This window comes from Nicotiana tabacum, chromosome 6 (genome assembly GCF_000715075.1).
Source record: "Nicotiana tabacum cultivar K326 chromosome 6, ASM71507v2, whole genome shotgun sequence".
Taxonomy (NCBI): Eukaryota; Viridiplantae; Streptophyta; class Magnoliopsida; order Solanales; family Solanaceae; genus Nicotiana; species Nicotiana tabacum.
This window is the reverse complement of record NC_134085.1, coordinates 39,621,817-39,637,020: the sequence shown is the minus strand read 5'-3', so window position 1 is coordinate 39,637,020 and position 15,204 is coordinate 39,621,817. Positions and strand designations below refer to the sequence as shown.

Here is a 15,204-nt window from a genome sequence, read left to right as displayed (position 1 = left end):
CGCATCACCAATTGTTAAACACGGGAGAGGACAGTTATATAAATACATCAACGTTACTAGTTCATTTTCACTTAAACACCATATGCCATAGTTAAGTTTCCAAAAGTACATACAGTTGACAATCTAGTGGAGAAGAGTTTCAAAATACAACATGATCAAGTGGCCACCCCGAAACCCATACATGACCCACATAAACGTCTACGGAGCCTCTAAGGATACAAAGGACCAATATGACAATCCCAGCAACAAGGCCCGGCTGTACCTCAAAATATAGAAATTTATACAAAAGAAGAACTGCATAACCCTTGGGAGAAATGAGGGCTTACCAAGACTGCCGTAAGGAGAGAAAGAGAGCACCACTATCTGCGATCGGCGCTATTTGCGATGAAACCACGTACATCCATTCAAACATGTAGCGCCCCTGGCAAAAGGGACGTTAGTACTGTTGAATAGTACTAGTATGTAAGGCAAACACAAATCTTAATAGGATGAATATTAAACAAATAGAAGACAGTTATAAAATCAACAAGTACTTCATAGGATTTCAAGGAAACACTAAATAAGGTTCACATAGTTCCGGTTAAATCTTTCCATCTCTTTAGGTTAATAATCTTTTGTGCCAAGTGCCACAACCCATAATGCCACCGTGTTTTTACACAGAGTCTGGTCTCGGCCCGACCGGCTAAGCCATCCCAAGTGAGACATATCCAAACTCACAATGATAATCAGAAATCCAACATAAATGCCACCATGTGTACAACATGGCGTCCTATCTCAGCCCGATCGGCTAAGCCATCTCACTTGGGACATAACCTCTTTCAATTATTCCTTAATTCTCATTTCTTTTTGTTTTCCATTACATGACACAATCAGCCCCGTTTATTAAATAGTTCTTGGCACTTGGACACATTTTTATAATTCAAGTCTTCCCCTTTATTATTCGTTCAAATAACTTCATCATCCATGTCGATAAGTGCTATCATATAAGGCATGCGTACATAAGGAAAGAAAAAGAACACTTGGAGAACATAATCACATTTTCAACTAGCATGATTTCAGGGTAAACACTTAGAATAATTTTGGAACAAAATCTTTCAACCCAACACATTAAGGCAATCCATCTAGTATGATCGACTCGGAACTCACGCCAATTATTCGGACACCAAGAGTTCAACACTAAGAAGAAGAGGGTTAGCCATACATACCTTAATTGAGTCTTTCCCTAATTCCTACGTCAAGTTCCGGAACCTTTAGCACCTTCAATCTATTTAACCATGTAGCACAATTGAACTCACTATTAGGAAATTGACCATAGCCCTAGCTTATTTGAGCATTATATCAAACATTATGAGTTAGGGTCTCATGGCCCCTTTTTAGTGGAAGATTCCCCCAACCCACTCCCTATTCTTTTCTATCTTTGTTTTAGCACTCTCCCACATACCTTAGGATCACATGCATGCCAGGTAACCACCCTAATCCCCATGAATTATCTCACTAATGGCCCCATTCAGCTACAATATGGAATTGAGAGCTTCGGTGATAGAAGCTTACCTCTTGGGAAGGAGACCTAGGTGCCTTGATTGTTAATATTAAAGATGTTTAGGCCAAGATTTGACGAACCATTGATGGAGACCCCTTCCCCTCTCTTTGACCCTTCCCTCTTACTCTAATTATCAGAGAAATATGTTGAAAATGGCCTAAGGGGATGTTTTAACGGAATGGGGGTCGGGTTTTAAATTAAGACAATGGGTGCCCCAACACAGGATGGTTATGCGGCCCGCAAAGTGACCGCAGAAGGGGCCTTCAGGAAGTTGAGTTTTTTGACTGTGTATACGATCGGTATGCGGTCTGCATACCTGTTCTACGGTCGCATAATGCACCGCAGAACTTCCCTTCGCAAAAGTTCAAGGAAAATATGCGATCAATATACGACCCGCATAGCGATTATGCAATCGCATAACTGGTCTCAAAATTGGCCAACTTTCTGTTGCACTTTACGACCATTATGCGGTCCGCAGAGTGATTATGCGGCCACATAATGGGCCACAAAAATACATTCTTTTGAGCAACATTTTCCTCTAAGTTTGAAGGGTACGGTTCAATCCACCAAACCGCGAGCAACTATAATAACACAGGAATTCAACTCGGCACCATAAAATCTCGAGTTTTGGTTAAGGATTTTACGGGTCTTTACAATCCTAAAACATCATAACGAACTTAGTCGAGGCGTCAAATCACATCAAAAACATGATTTCCAACTTCTACAATCGATGCCAAAACCTATCAAACCAATTCCGATTAATCTCAAATTTTACACACAAGTCATAAATGACACAACAGGCCATTTCTAACTTTCATAACCAAAATTCGAGTCTGGTATAAACAAAGTAAACTCTCGGTCAAACTTCTCAACTCTCCAAACCTTCAATTTTTCCAACTTTCGTCAATACAAGCCAAAACCACCTATGGACCTCCAAATCGATATCCGGACATGCTCTTAAGTCCAAAATCACCATATGGAGCTATCGGAACCATCAAAACTCCATTCCAGAGTCGTTTACACATAAGTCAACATCCGATCAACTCTTTCAACTTAGACTTCCAACCTTAGGACTAAGTATCCCAACTTATTCTGAAATATCCCCGGAACCAAACCAACCACCCCAGCAAGTCACATAACAAAAATGAACATAAAATAAGTAATAAATGGGGGAACAGGGCTATAATACTCAAAACGGACAGCTGAGACATTACAAAAGTAGCCTTCAAGAAATCCTTAAAAAAATTGGGCTTGAAGACCATTGAAGGGAAAATTACGCGATACATCAAATACTTACACTGTATTTACCATTCGTAGCTATACTTTCAGCAAATTTACCATTCGTAGCTATATTTGAATTTTATGACAAATCCATGAAATAAGAGATTAATTGTTTTGAACTGAAACAAGGGAGCAACAAGCTCTCATAGCTCAGTTGGTTAAAGCGCCTGCTTAGTTAGTGAAGGTCTTGATTTCGAAGCTTAACAAGAACATTTTATTTTTTTGTATTTTGCCTTAGTTGTATTCGTTGCACGAACAAATAAGTCGATACAACATGTATCGTTTGTATACACTCATGTATACAGTTGATACAAGTTGTATCATTTGTATACACCCTTGTATTCTCCTTGGTCACAGTTGATACATATTGTATTCGTTGCACGAATGGATACAATTGCGCGAATGATTACAGTTGACACATCAAATACAGTTGATACATGTAGTATTCATTGCGCGACCTTGGTCAGAGTTGCTACATATATTGTATTCGTTGCACAAATGGATACAATTGCGCGAACAAATACAGTTGCTACATGTAGTATTCATTGCGCGAACGAATACAGTATTCATTGCACGAACGAATACAATTAATATAAGTTAGTAACAACTGAACAGTAGCTACGAATGATAATTAAGCAAATTACAGTTATTAGGCTCTAAACTATAGTGGTTTGTGAAAATTCCTCTAGATTGAACTTATTAGGTAGGGATCCAACCTAATAGACTTGATCCATAATAAGCCCATTAACATTTTTTTTGGTTGATGTGAGACAATTGGCACACAACATAATAAGAGATGATAAATGGTCAAGATCCGAAGGTACATGGAAATAGGGATGGCACTGATTGTGAGAACTTCATACTTGATAGTCCTCCCTCGTCAATCAAATTCTAATTTCTATGTCTGAAATACTCAGACGCGCTTCCTGCGTTCCAAAATCTTGTCGCAGTAAGTAAAGTATACAACCTTAGTTATACACTCAGTAGATAGAGACAGGACACAAATTTTATTACTATGGAGAAAACCCTTGCCTATAAGCAAACCCGCCCCTCCTCATAGTCATAAATCTTGAAAAAAGTTATTAATGTCTCCAATGGACCCTTTTACGATCACCCAATGACAATTAGGTTAGTACTTTCCACTCCAGCCTTTTTCCCTTTTTTTCAACTTTAATCGCTATTGGTGTTTGTTTCTTTTTCCCTTTCGGGTCATTCTGAATGCTTTTTCAGTGGACCCATTTCATTGATTTTAATAAGGAATTGGGTGGTGGTGCTGAATTGTTGATTGTAAAGATTTGGTTTTCTGAGCTATTGGAACTTCTGGATGCTATTCCCATGGTATCGTTTCCTGTTGTTTTTGTCCCCTCTTATTTTGACGGATGCTACTTACTTATTTCCGCTCCTGATTCTGAGCATGTATTGGTTCTAGTGTGTTATTTGTCTGTAATTTGGTTGCCAATTAGTGCCTAGGCCATAAACCCAAATGTGAAGTCACTGAAGCTTTCTTCATCTTTTCCTTTTGCTCAAAGATGATGTGTGAATTGTATCCAGAGGTATATTAACTTTTTTTTAATGCCATACTCAAGGTTCTTTATTTCCTGGGCTGGTAATTCTTCTAGAATACTGTTCTTAAATATCTAAGGAAGGTTAACAATACCCACCAAGTTTGTCGGATAGAATGGATTTTAAGCCTTCTTAGACATTGCAGTTACTCATAAAAGGGGAAAGAGGTCCCGAAGTTATTTTGGTAAAAAATTTTATGCGGAGTGATCTATAGCCTATTGCCTTGTCGGAGCAATCTGAAAGATTTGGATGTTAAAAGCTGTTATAAAATATTTAATTAAGGAGTTAAAAACTTGTTTAACTATCAATGATCAAATAAGAAGAAATTATGGTTTTTTATTCTAAAGCAACTGATCCAACTTCAGTTGTTTGGTAAAATAAGGGCAAGCCTCAGAGCAGACAAACTTATTTGATACCAGTGAAGAAGCAGATGCTAATGGATTACTTTGTCCTACTTTCTTGTGCATATTTATGGACGCCGAAATAAATTGTCCAGGTACTTGGATATGAGTTAAAAGTATCATTTCGTAGATTCTAGGAGTTTGTTTGTACCAGCATAAACTTCAGTTCTCCTATCCAGGTTTCTGCTTTTAGAACTTCATTACTTATTGCTATTACATTTAAATTTGTTTTGTTTTTTGCACTTATCTTGTAGAGATGTATCAAAACGTGAATGCTTCTCTTAGTTGTGGTAGTGTTTCTCTCATCGGATAAGATCTTGAGTAAGACATACAAAATTGGATCAATGGATAAGCCAATATACATACTAAAAAGGACATCTATGCTTATTATGGTTTTTAGATAAACTGAGTGAACAGTTGTTGATTGAACTCAGGTATCATAATTTATGGAACATGATCATGTAATGTTAACCCATAAGCTCCTCTTAGGGTGAATATTTGAGAATCTATAAACTATTTTGTATATAAAACCATGTGTGGTGTATTTAGTTCTTTTGGTTAATTACATTATCTCTGCATCCGATTTCACTTCTGTACATATTAAGCGTGGGAGAGAAGGTGGACCACGTCAATGAATTCGAATCAAGGTCCAACTTCTTGATTTATTTTCTTTAGTGGATGGGTGGGTTAGCTGGTCTGGTGAGATGATATTGAATTGTTTTGGACTTTGGACAAAAGATGACGTTTGGAGTATGAAGTTGTGACTTGGATGAAGGGGTGCAGGTTCAGTGATTCATGCCATGTCTGAGCAAGATATGCGGAAGATGAGGAGCTTGCCTCCTCGTTCCCTTTTACGTATGCATGAGCTCACGAGCATCTTATGTCTAATTGGATTTTCTTTTCTCTAACTGGATGTTATTCCAAAGATGTGATGTTCGAGCTTGCTTACACTAAGTATACCATCAGTAGATTATGATTTTGGCGTTTGAGTTACTTGTTTCTCTCGTGGATATGTTTCTTAATGTCCTCTTTGGCAATCCAATAGATAGATATTAGCATTTATTCACTTTTAGAACTCAATAATTTGGGGATGCCAGTCAGTTTTTTTGGTCATTTTATCCTTTGGTTGTTGATGCAATATACACGTGGTGGCTGCTCGCAAGTGTTTCTTGTAGGTGTCAATTCTTTTTTGCTCTCGTACATTTTGGATCTAAGGGACAGAACAGTTAACTTGTCAGTGAGTCAACTATGATTTTCTCCCCCTTGCTGCGATTCAAGAATTTGATTATCTGGCTTGTCTTTATGTTTAAGCAGCTATAATTTTGTTTCATGGCACATAAAGATAATTCATTCCTAGTATGAAATGAGTCTGAATTCCTCACCTGTCACGATACTCGCCAAAATTCAATTTAATCATCTTTTCTTGAGTAGTTGCACTAATTGTTATAAACCTTGTTCTTATCCCTTCTTTCTGCAGGTAGTCAATTCTTTTCATGAATAGCTTGATATATTATCTTTAATAAGCTAGAATCAAAGGGTATCTGGTACTCAAAATGAATGGCTACAGCTTGTTGGAGCATACTCTTCGGAATATACTTCGCTCTATCAATCCGTTGGATGAGGATTGGTCTATGAGATTTCAACTCATTGATGAACTTCGAGCCATGGTTGAAAACATAGAAAGCCTGAGAGGTAATTTAAAGTGGTGATACTTTGTTATATATCCTGATTAGTGGAGCTTCGGTGGTTAGGTTACTTGTTTGTCACTTGTAGAGACGATTTTTCTTGATTCTCAAATCAGGTAAAACATGATGTACTATTTTGCGGGTTGGCATGTAGGGGGTGTTTCTATGTACTGGCAACTCAATGGACGGTGCTTTCCTTGTAATCTAACAGCTCATCCCTACACCCTTTTTGATTTTGGAGTTGGAAATGATTCTTCTCAGCTTTGGTCCCTTGGAAGACCATAATTGCAAGTTAAGATTAATTTTAATAGGATGAACAACTTTATTTAGTCTTCTGAATTTTTCATGTAAATTAGATGCTAATTTGGTGAAGTTCTAAGTTCCTCTTCTGGAATTACCCTTCTTTGGGTCATCTTGGTATGTTAAAGGTGAAGACATAGATACTGTTTCAGTTAACAAGCACCAAGTTTACTATTGTCAGCTTCTACTCTGTGACCAGGGGCAACTGTAGAGCCATTTGGATCTTTCGTGTCAAATCTTTTTACAAGATGGGGAGATCTTGATATTTCCATTGAGTTGCCCAATGGATCATATATCTCATCTGCTGGGAAGAAGTACAAACTAAGTCTACTAGAGGATGTGCGAAAAGCTCTGAAAGCTAAAGGTATGCTCTCATGATTAATGCCCTTTGATTTGCGTAAATAAATTATTTCTTTATTATGAAAATTCTCCACTAGTAGCAAGGATCAATGGTCAAGCTGTTTGAGATTTTCTCGATGAAAATCAAATATGCTCATAGCATTTGATGGGCCTGGGATATTTATATGGGGTGCTAAAATTGAAGATAAATAATAGGAAGTTTTTCCTTTGGCAACTAGGAAAGGGCTTAGAACTGTTAAATAAAGGAAGCTGCTGCAGTTTTATTGCAAATGAGCCAAAAGAATGGTTACCGGTGTCAGATATCAATTTTAGTTCTTTAGCAACTCCTTTAGGAATACCAACTGCTGCTTGGAGCTGGATTTGTGGCCCTCTTTTCTCAAAATGAGTACTTACTGAAAATCAAATAGCTTTGTCAGACTTTTTAAATATCTTATCCAGTTGCCAGCTGTTAATGAGGAAATAGAATTATTCTCCTGCGGGGTGAGGGGGATATGGATGTTCTTATTCTATCATAGTAAGAGTCAGACCCAACCTTGTTAGGAACAAGAGAAGTACTATGTTAGTGTGTAGGATTGAAGATCAATAGCTGTCATCCATTTTTTTTCATACGATTGTTACAGATGCATTGATGTACATGCGTTCACTTCTTTGCTTTGTTTTCCTTGTTATCTCATGTTAACTGATGTTCTGAGAATTTAGTTCTGGATCATGTCTGAAGTACCTCACTGATGTGACAATTTAACATGAGATATCATTATGTCATGGAATGCCTTTGAACATTCCATCAATTCGACATTTTCACATCTATTGACTTCAAATCCAAATCAAATGAGTCTAGTACATTACTTAGCAAACTTAAACATATTAAAGCAGCAACAACAACAACAACCCAATAGAGTCCCACAAGTGGGGTCTGGGGAGGGTAGTGTGTACGCAAACCTTACCCCTACCTCGAAGGGGTAGAGAGACTTATTTCCGATAGACCCTCGGCTCAAGAAGACAGCGGCAGCAACAACAAAAAAAATAAAGGATCGTAGAAAGGAAGTTTGCTCAGACTAGAAACCCTGAAGTCTGAACATGATATGTGTAATATCCAAGTGTGTAACTTTCCGAGCCAAACTCAGTTGTTTTTGTCCTTGTCTTAATTGTGATTTAATTTTATAATGCTGCTGTTAGCATTGCTGGAGAAAAGCCGGAGAAATCTTCACTCTCATTTGTTTCTTGCTTTCAAGAGTGTGTTGGTCTAATTCATTGCTAGCACTACTTCACAGGTGGATGCCGAAAGCTGCAATTTATTACCAATGCAAGAGTCCCAATCTTGAAGTTTCAGGGCAATTACAATATTTCTTGTGATATATCAATCAATAATTTGAGTGGCCAAATGAAGTCCAAAATATTATACTGGATCAACATGATTGATGGACGATTTCGTGATATGGTTTTACTGGTATGTGCCCACATAGGAGACAATGAGGCTACTTTTGAATAATGTGACTCGATTCGATGATTTCTCCTTTGTGTGCAGGTGAAAGAATGGGCTAAGGCACATAATATTAATGATTCGAAGGCTGGAACTTTGAACTCATATTCTCTCAGCTTGTTAGTTGTGTTCCACTTTCAGGTAATTTTCTGTTGCATTAGTTTTACAAAGGCAGTTTCTAGTCTCACGTCCCAAAGTATTGAAGAGTATGAAGCCTATTGCTTATAGGGTAATATAACTCTTGATTTTGCAGTACAGACTTGCATTTCATCTAAAGCAAATACATGATCTCTAGATCCTTTTTTTACCAAGAGAATTGGAGAAGGAAAAAGGGTGTAAAAAGTAAAAAGACAAGCTTTTTATGTAGTTTTATCATTATTAGCTCTTACATTTTTATAATCTAAAAAAGTGAGGAAGCATTAGGAAGAAGAGTTATAAAAAGAAGTGAGTATTGGGAAGAAGAGAATAGAAAAGAAGTGGACTTCCAATCAGTAAGTAGGGACTGAGAAAATACCTGTCAGAGATGAGTGATTTTCAGGGAAAATTGTTCAGCAAAGTCACCCCCATCAAATAATTGGCTCATAAGTAAGTGAATATTGAAATAAAAAAGATAAGCTGGACCTGATTGTTTACAATGTTGTTACTTAGTCATGTTCCTTTTTTAAGACTGTTGCAGTTCTATTAAATTTCTCATCTCTTTTGTAAATAACAGAACTTTTTTTTCCCTGGTCTTAGCTAGCCTACTTATTTTTGCAGACATGTGTGCCTGCAATTTTACCACCTCTTAAAGAAATATATCCAGGAAATATGGTTGATGATCTTACAGGTACTTAAATGATTGTTTGTTATTGATGTTTGAATAAGCTGATGCATCTTTCTATGTCAAATTTACTGTTATGTTGTTGGGGCGTGAGCTCTTCACTTCGAGTTATATAGTGGTTATCTCGCAAAGAAATTAGGTGGCATTTGTTTGAGGAATTTTTTTTCTAAAAAGTTGCAACATTTGTTGCCAAATGACTTTGTTGTTTAAAGGGTCGTCTCCAGACCCATTTCTCGGTCATAAAAAGGTATCTTTGTTGAAGTTTGATCAAGAAGTTTTGGCAAAACTTTTTCCAAGAAACTGGGTTTGAAGAAGTTGTTATAGGACATTTCTCTATGAAAAATTCTTCCACCCATAAAGCACTCACAAACTCTCAAAAAGTTTGTAACTAGTCACATGTTTCCTTTTTATTTCCAAAAACAATTCAATAAATTTCTACCAAATTTTGTTCCACTGAGTCCTTAATAGTTTAAAGATACTATGAAGATTTTTATCAATTGAAGTATACACTCTTCAGCCGAGATAGATTAAGAATGGCAATAATCAGTAGCGAGAAAAAGATTTGTTGGGGGGGGGGGGGGGGTTAAAAAATGTGAGGAATTTAAAGAGTTTGAAGTACTCTATCAATTATGAATCACAAGGGAAGCACAGGGAAGGAGGAGAGAGGAGGTGGAGGGGAGAAAGTGTTTACCTTTTGGTGGTTAAGATAATTTTTTTTCTTTTCCAAAATTTGGCCATATGACAAGCTTTTGTCATGGAGAAGACATCAAAAGCAAGTCGCCAAAAAAATACTATTAAGCATGAGGCTTTGTGAGGGAGATGAATGACCCGTATACAAGAGCATCGAGGTTGGTTGAGGGAGTGAAGATCAACATTTGTTGCCACCACACTAAAAATGGAAGAAATTCCAAAGTTAATGATTAGAAGCTTGGGGAAGGAAGTCGGGTGAGAATGATATGGTTCCGACTAGAAGGACAGTTGGAAAGATTGTGGTGTTATGTGAGAGAAAGTTGAAACTCCGACATATGAGAAAGAGGGGAAGTTCTCCATTGCCCCAGAATTTTTAAAATCATGAAAATACAAATGAAATGGGATTTTATGGAAATTTATGAGCCAGTAGAAGGGGTCAAAAAATATTTTAGGAAGAGATCTCTAGGCTGATGTTGGTATGGAAGGTCATTGATTTTAAGAGGGGATTTCAATGCCATAAGATTTTCGGAGGAAGATGTGGGAGGAATTCCCTGATTTTATTAACTTGTTAGTTATTTGGCAGGCATGTGAAAGAGGAAAAGAAGGAAAAAGTCCTAATTCAAGAAGGAAGTGAATTAGGTCGTCTAGAAAATCCTGAATGTTGTTAGGTCTGTTGGTGGTTTTAATTTGAGGTCTCTGCAATTGAGGTAATCAAGCTAAAGCTAGAAGCAAGTGCCGAATAATTGAGCAAAAATCAAAAGAATATGAAAACAAAAGTTCGTCTTGCACGTGTATGGGGTTTAATAGAGCTGCTATAATTGTTAATTTAGGTTAATGGTACTGATTATGCTAGACTGGTAAAGGCTCATGTGCATACATATGAATATATTATTCAGTATAGCTTTTCCTTTCCTTCCTGATGTATAGACAGCTCTAGTTGTAGTTGAGCAGCCCCATCAGGATGACAAGATTGAAAGCATCCGTACGAACTGTTAATTGAAGGGGTTGGAACAAAAAATAGATTAAATAAGTGGAAAAGTAATTTCGGACATAGTATAAAGACTCTCTACTCTTTGTTTTTTAGCAATTTAACAGTGATGCATATGATGAGTGATGACTTTGTTTAGAACAACAGGTGTTTCTCCTTTTTCTAATTAGAAGTAGTTAATTTTTTAGGCAAAATATATAGACAGACACTCAAACTTGGTCGCAACTGTCAGTTTGACACTTAAACTTATCCAATGATCTAGTAAACACTTCAACTTGACACAGGTGTGTCTCGTGGACACTCGAATCTGACCAGGCACCGTGTGTGCTGTCTTCACATTTGAGAGCGTGAGATGTTATTCCAACCCATTTCCAGCTGAAAAGGTATAGCAAAATTCCATTTTACCCTTATAATCTACCTCTATTTCATTTGTAATGCCCCTCTCCCATCCTTCTCCATATTTTATTCTTTTCTCTCGACACCCACATCCCTTCCTTGCCTTCATTGTCTATTACTGATACTCTTGCAATTCGTTTGGTGAAAGTCCAACAACCCTATGCTAACCGGCAATCCCTGACCTTTCGTTTCATTTTTTACCTTTTGTTTCATTCGTTTTTTCTTTTCTCAAAACCTTTCTTCTCAAATCTATATGCCACTTGATATACTTTTTTGGTCAGAAATCACCTCTAATGAGAAACGATCTTAACCTCTTGGATTTCTCCCATTTTTAAAGACTTTAAAGAACACAAGAAATAGAGACATTGATTCTATGAAATTGAACTAATAATTCAATTCCTTTCTCTATGTAATTCGCAATCCAATCACAAAAGAGATATTGAAGGAATGGTTGGACAAAAAAGAGGGTGGTACTTGAGATGGAGAGGGGAGAACCAATTAATTAGTGGTCAATAATGGTGGTTTGTGGTGAAAATGGCTGAGGAAGGAGGTGGACGGGAGGCTTTTTCTATTTTAAATAAAAAAATTACTTACAAATTTATTATGTTTTTAAAAAATATACGTGCCATTTGCTAATTTGTCCATTTGACATGTCACCCGTGATTGCAGTTCACGCGTGAAGTCTGTTAGACCCGGGTGTCCATGAGACATACACGTGTCAAGTTGAAGTGTCTACTTGATCATTGGATAAGTTTAAGTATCAACATGATAGTTGGGAGTTGGACCAAGTTTGAGTGTCTATCTATATATTTTGCCGTCTTTTTTTGTAACCAAGAAATCCCCAACGGCCAGTGGTGCACAGTTAAAAATTTGATGGATAATTGGCACGTTGTTCTACCCTTCTTCACTTAAACACCAGGCTTTTGTTTGCGGGAGCTTATTTCCGCAATGTTTTGCGTTATACTTTATCGCTGTTCTACCCTTCTTCACTTAAACACCAGGCTTTTGTTTGCGGGAGCTTATTTCCGCAATGTTTTGCGTTATACTTTATCTGTTCATATATTAATATGACACTTTTCATTTTGAACATTCTGAATTTTTGACACCATTACATTTCTATAAAACATTCACAACATTCAAGAATTTGAATTCGTTAATATATATGTCAAGCTTAAACTGTATTTTTGTCTCTGAAAAAAAACCCTTAGACTCTATTTCCAATCAAATACCTTGTTATAAAATGAAAGGGGAGAGAGTAGTTCTTTGAGGTACTTTTTTTTTTTTTGACACATGGATTGGAGTAGTTCTTTGAGGTACTTGAGATGCTTGTTACTTGCTTTGATGACTTTGTGCTCCATAGATTTACATTAAGCAGATTTTTTCTGGATTTTAAGGGCTGGGGGCAGCACTCACCTCAGAAGTATACCTAAACTATAATTACACAAGGTCCCGGGTTTTCTAAAGCATAATGATGGTAATGCAATGCTCACGAAGTATGAGAGGAATAGTTTACTACTGCAATGGGTTTTCAAATGCATGGGTGGCAACTGTTAAATTCATTTGTGAATACCAGGTACCAGATTAAAATGGACAAATAGGAAGTCCAAACAAATATAACTTGGTTTATACATAAAGGACTGCTATAGCTGACTCATCTGTCTTACTACAACTACCTTCTCCCTATTCTCTGTTTTAGACCTATATAACTAAACGCCTAATGTTCGACCAATCTATTGGAAAATGCTTTTGCAGGTGTTAGGGCTAGTGCAGAGAAGTTCATTGAAGAAACATGTGCTACAAATATAAATCGACTTATATTAAATAAGTCACGAGCGATTAATAAGAGTTCTCTGTCTGAGCTTTTCATCTCATTCATTGCAAAGGTAGTAAGTTGTCCAAGGCTCTATTGTCTGTCATGTTTATCATATGATGTTGAACCTGCGGACTATTTTGATATTTTCTTTTTAATGGATATTGATTACAACCTTGAAACTATAACAATGTTGCAAGAAAAATTAACTGCGATCCTCTATGTAGTTCTGCGACATCAGCTCAAAAGCCTCTGCTCAAGGAATTAGCCCATTCACTGGCCAGTGGGAAGATATTGAGGGCAACATGAGATGGCTGCCTAAGACATACACAATATTTGTAAAATATCTCTCTCTCTCTCTCTCTCTCTCTCTCTCTCTCTCTCTCTCACACACACAAAAACCCCATGCGCCCACACCCTTTTTTCCCATCATGCACCCACCTTAAGAAGCAAAAGAAAAGGATAAACCAAAAAAACTGCCAGGTCTAGGCCTTTTTTATTTTGATCTTTTTTTGTATTTTGACATTCAGGTTGAGGATCCCTTTGAGCAGCCAGCTAATGCAGCAAGGGGTGTAAGCAGTAAACAACTAACAAGAATAGCAGAAGCATTCAGGAGGACCCACTTTATGCTTATTTCATCGAATCAAAATCAGAATGAAGTTATTTCTACTCTTGTTAAGCCACATGTATCGAAGTTTGTGGCAAGAACTCCTGCTGGAAATCAAAATAACTACAGTAGAAATGGCCTTAGGCCGCAAGTTCAGGCGCAGAGAGCTATAAAGCCACCATTACAAGTACAACATCAGCTTCAGGCCCAGAGAGCTATACCGCCACCAATGCGAGCACAACATCAGCTTCATGCACAGAGAGCTGTACTGCCACCAATCCAAGCACAAATTCAGCTTCAGGCACAGAGACCCGTATATCCACCATTTCAAGCACATCGGCTTCAGGACAAAAGGGTGGACAGGAATCAGAATTCGTCGGCGCAGAGACCCACTCAGGCTAATCGTGTTCAAACACAGCCAATATGGAGGCCAAAATCGGACAGATAGGGGGCATGAATTTGACTTGTGCTGCTGAAACTAGGCATCCTTTCAAGTGCTTACTATTTTTTGTTTTGTTAGGGTAAAATGATGGCTTTTGTCCAGAGAGATTAACGAGTCTTTGCCAGTTTTAGAGAAAAAGACAATTGTCCCTTCGAGGGGACATCCGATAATTGGAACGATACAGAAAAAAAAAACACTTGATAATACAAATTGCTATGTGCTATAATTCCAGCACTAGTGATGGAGGATTCTGGTCTACAATGCTTGAGATATATTTTCTTAGAGGCGTTCCAACACCCTTCCCACCTTCCCCCTGGCCTGCTTGAAATTATTATGGTGGTAGTCTATTATACAATGATCAAATAGTAAATGTATCATTTAAGTAAGATCAAAATCATACATAGTATAGCAGGGGATTTCGTGAAGTACTGAACCGTAGATCAACGGAGTTTAATACAGTACCTTGTTCGCTTTGCAGCTAGATTAATTTATTTTAGCTTGAATTATCGACATTGAAGGGGGGCTGACTTTAAGATTTGCGGGTTGCACAATATGTTAAATACACTACCCTCAACAATGTCTTCTCTTGGGTATTAGATGTACCTATAAAATTAAAAGAGTGACACTATCGATTTCTTATCAATACTTCTCATACGGAATCTAATCTGAGTACCACAGAATCCCTGAATTTATCAATTTGTAGAACACACGCTGTTGTCTCATGACCAAATAATTTGTGGCCTTTTTCATGAATTGATAACAAACTAGCAAGAGTGGTTTACTAGAAAAATATTAAAACATGCTACAGTCGGGAAATCTTGCTGCACGAGGGAAAACACAA

General features: G+C 37.3%; 1 protein-coding gene across 3 annotated transcripts; it reads left to right on the top strand.

Moving 5' to 3' along the window:
* Nucleotides 1–3,637: 3,637 nt before the first annotated feature.
* On the top strand, nt 3,638–14,619 carry LOC107808692 (protein HESO1). 3 transcript variants are annotated; one of them, XM_016633229.2, is made up of 10 exons: nt 3,654–3,949; nt 4,052–4,159; nt 6,263–6,477; nt 6,970–7,134; nt 8,402–8,577; nt 8,656–8,751; nt 9,367–9,436; nt 13,257–13,387; nt 13,542–13,652; nt 13,845–14,619. In XM_016633229.2, exons 3-10 carry the CDS (start codon nt 6,339–6,341, stop codon nt 14,367–14,369), a joined length of 1,413 nt encoding a protein of 470 aa, XP_016488715.1. In that variant the 5' UTR covers nt 3,654–3,949; nt 4,052–4,159; nt 6,263–6,338; the 3' UTR covers nt 14,370–14,619. The 3 variants fall into 3 exon arrangements, with proteins under 3 accessions (XP_016488714.1, XP_016488715.1, XP_016488716.1); XM_016633228.2 differs by lacking the exon at nt 4,052–4,159 and having other exon boundaries at nt 3,638–3,949; XM_016633230.2 differs by lacking the exons at nt 3,654–3,949; nt 4,052–4,159 and adding an exon at nt 4,764–4,880.
* The last annotated feature ends 585 nt before the right edge of the window (nt 14,620–15,204 follow it).

Coding starts and splice junctions, on each gene's coding strand:
- LOC107808692 (XM_016633228.2), top strand. CDS start 6,339: ATGAATGGCTACAGCTTGTTGGAGCATACTCTTCGGAATATACTTCGC. Junction 6,478..6,969: donor AAACATAGAAAGCCTGAGAG/GTAATTTAAAGT, acceptor CTCTGTGACCAG/GGGCAACTGTAGAGCCATTT. Junction 9,437..13,256: donor TATGGTTGATGATCTTACAG/GTACTTAAATGA, acceptor ATGCTTTTGCAG/GTGTTAGGGCTAGTGCAGAG.